The 1,107-nt window shown below is 60.7% G+C and overlaps 1 protein-coding gene across 1 annotated transcript; it reads right to left on the bottom strand.

Moving 5' to 3' along the window:
• Window positions 1-569: 569 nt before the first annotated feature.
• KCNE5 (potassium voltage-gated channel subfamily E regulatory subunit 5) lies at window positions 570-1,107 on the bottom strand. Its single transcript, XM_041000071.1, has one exon. It carries the CDS (start codon window positions 996-998, stop codon window positions 570-572), a length of 429 nt encoding a protein of 142 aa, XP_040856005.1. The 5' UTR covers window positions 999-1,107.

Raw genomic sequence — 1,107 nt, 5'->3', positions numbered from 1 at the left:
GGGTTAGTTCCCTTTATGTCCGTTCTTTGCGGTAGGATGGCTGGCACTTGCTCCCTGCTGAAAGACAGATGGAGGGAAAAGATGTGCCGAGCCTCTTTGTTTTCTTTGTGGTCCTAAGGCAACAGGGAGCTGGAGCTGCTGCAGCCGTCCTGGCAGTGATGGCAAGCCCCTTGGCTCTGCAGCCTGAGCACTCCCTGGAATAGCTGTCAGTGAGACGGCCCAAACTTCAGATAGACTTCATTGCTTCAGTCAATGCCAAGTGTTGGATTCAGTTTCCTGGGGGACTGGGGGCTGGAACATGATGTCGGGGGCCCTCTGCAGAACAGAGATCAAAGGCAGTTTAGCGCAGTTGGATGTGCAGTGCAGAACGGGACTAGAAGCATGAAGGAAAGAGAACAGCCAGGAGTGAGTAGCAAGGGTGGCGCTGGTCCTTCCAGATCTCTCATCTGTGTCTGGGTCTCAGGTGGGGCGAACCCGGGAAGTGGGAAGGGCAAGAATAGGCGGCAGCTGCGCCCTGAAACAAGCAAGGAGATGATGAGGGAGCAAGCCAGCAAGCCGGGCCAGTGATTCTAGACTCGCTCGGCGCCCTGGGCAAGGGCTGGCAGCCCCCCGGAGGCGATCTGACTGCAGCCCTCGGTGGAGGAGCCAGCGGCAGTCTCCGCATCGGCGGCTGGGGCGCCTCCCAGAGCCCATTCGTGCTCAGAGCAGGCCTGGGACGACTCATCCTTGGCCTCGACGAGCTTGCGGGAACGGGTGTAGGCCAGGATCAGGCCTCCGGCCAGGCAGGCGTAGAAGATCATGATGAGCAGGATGTAGAGATAGGCGTCGTCTCCCTTGGCGCTGGTCACCTCGCGGCCAACGAAGGGGTCAGGCACAACCCCCATGCCCATGCTCGGGCCAGGGCCAGTGCCCAGGCCGCTGGCATTGCCCTGGTGATGCAGCTCCAGCAGCAAGCGGCTCAAGAGGGTTCTCAGCCCTTGGCTCTCGCTGCAGTTCATGGTTGTCAGGGAGTGGCACGGTGGCTCCAGGTCGGTGCTGACCTTTCCCCTGGGCAAGGGGAGGCGAGCGAAGGAGAAAGCAGAGAGCAGTGACCGGCGACAGCGATAG

The sequence above is a fragment of the Ochotona curzoniae genome, unplaced genomic scaffold (assembly GCF_017591425.1).
Source record: "Ochotona curzoniae isolate NIBS_2020 unplaced genomic scaffold, NIBS_Ocur_1.0 scaffold_1852, whole genome shotgun sequence".
NCBI lineage: Eukaryota > Metazoa > Chordata > Mammalia > Lagomorpha > Ochotonidae > Ochotona > Ochotona curzoniae.
The sequence above is the reverse complement of the archived record's forward strand: the minus strand, read 5'-3'. Positions and strand labels throughout refer to the sequence as shown.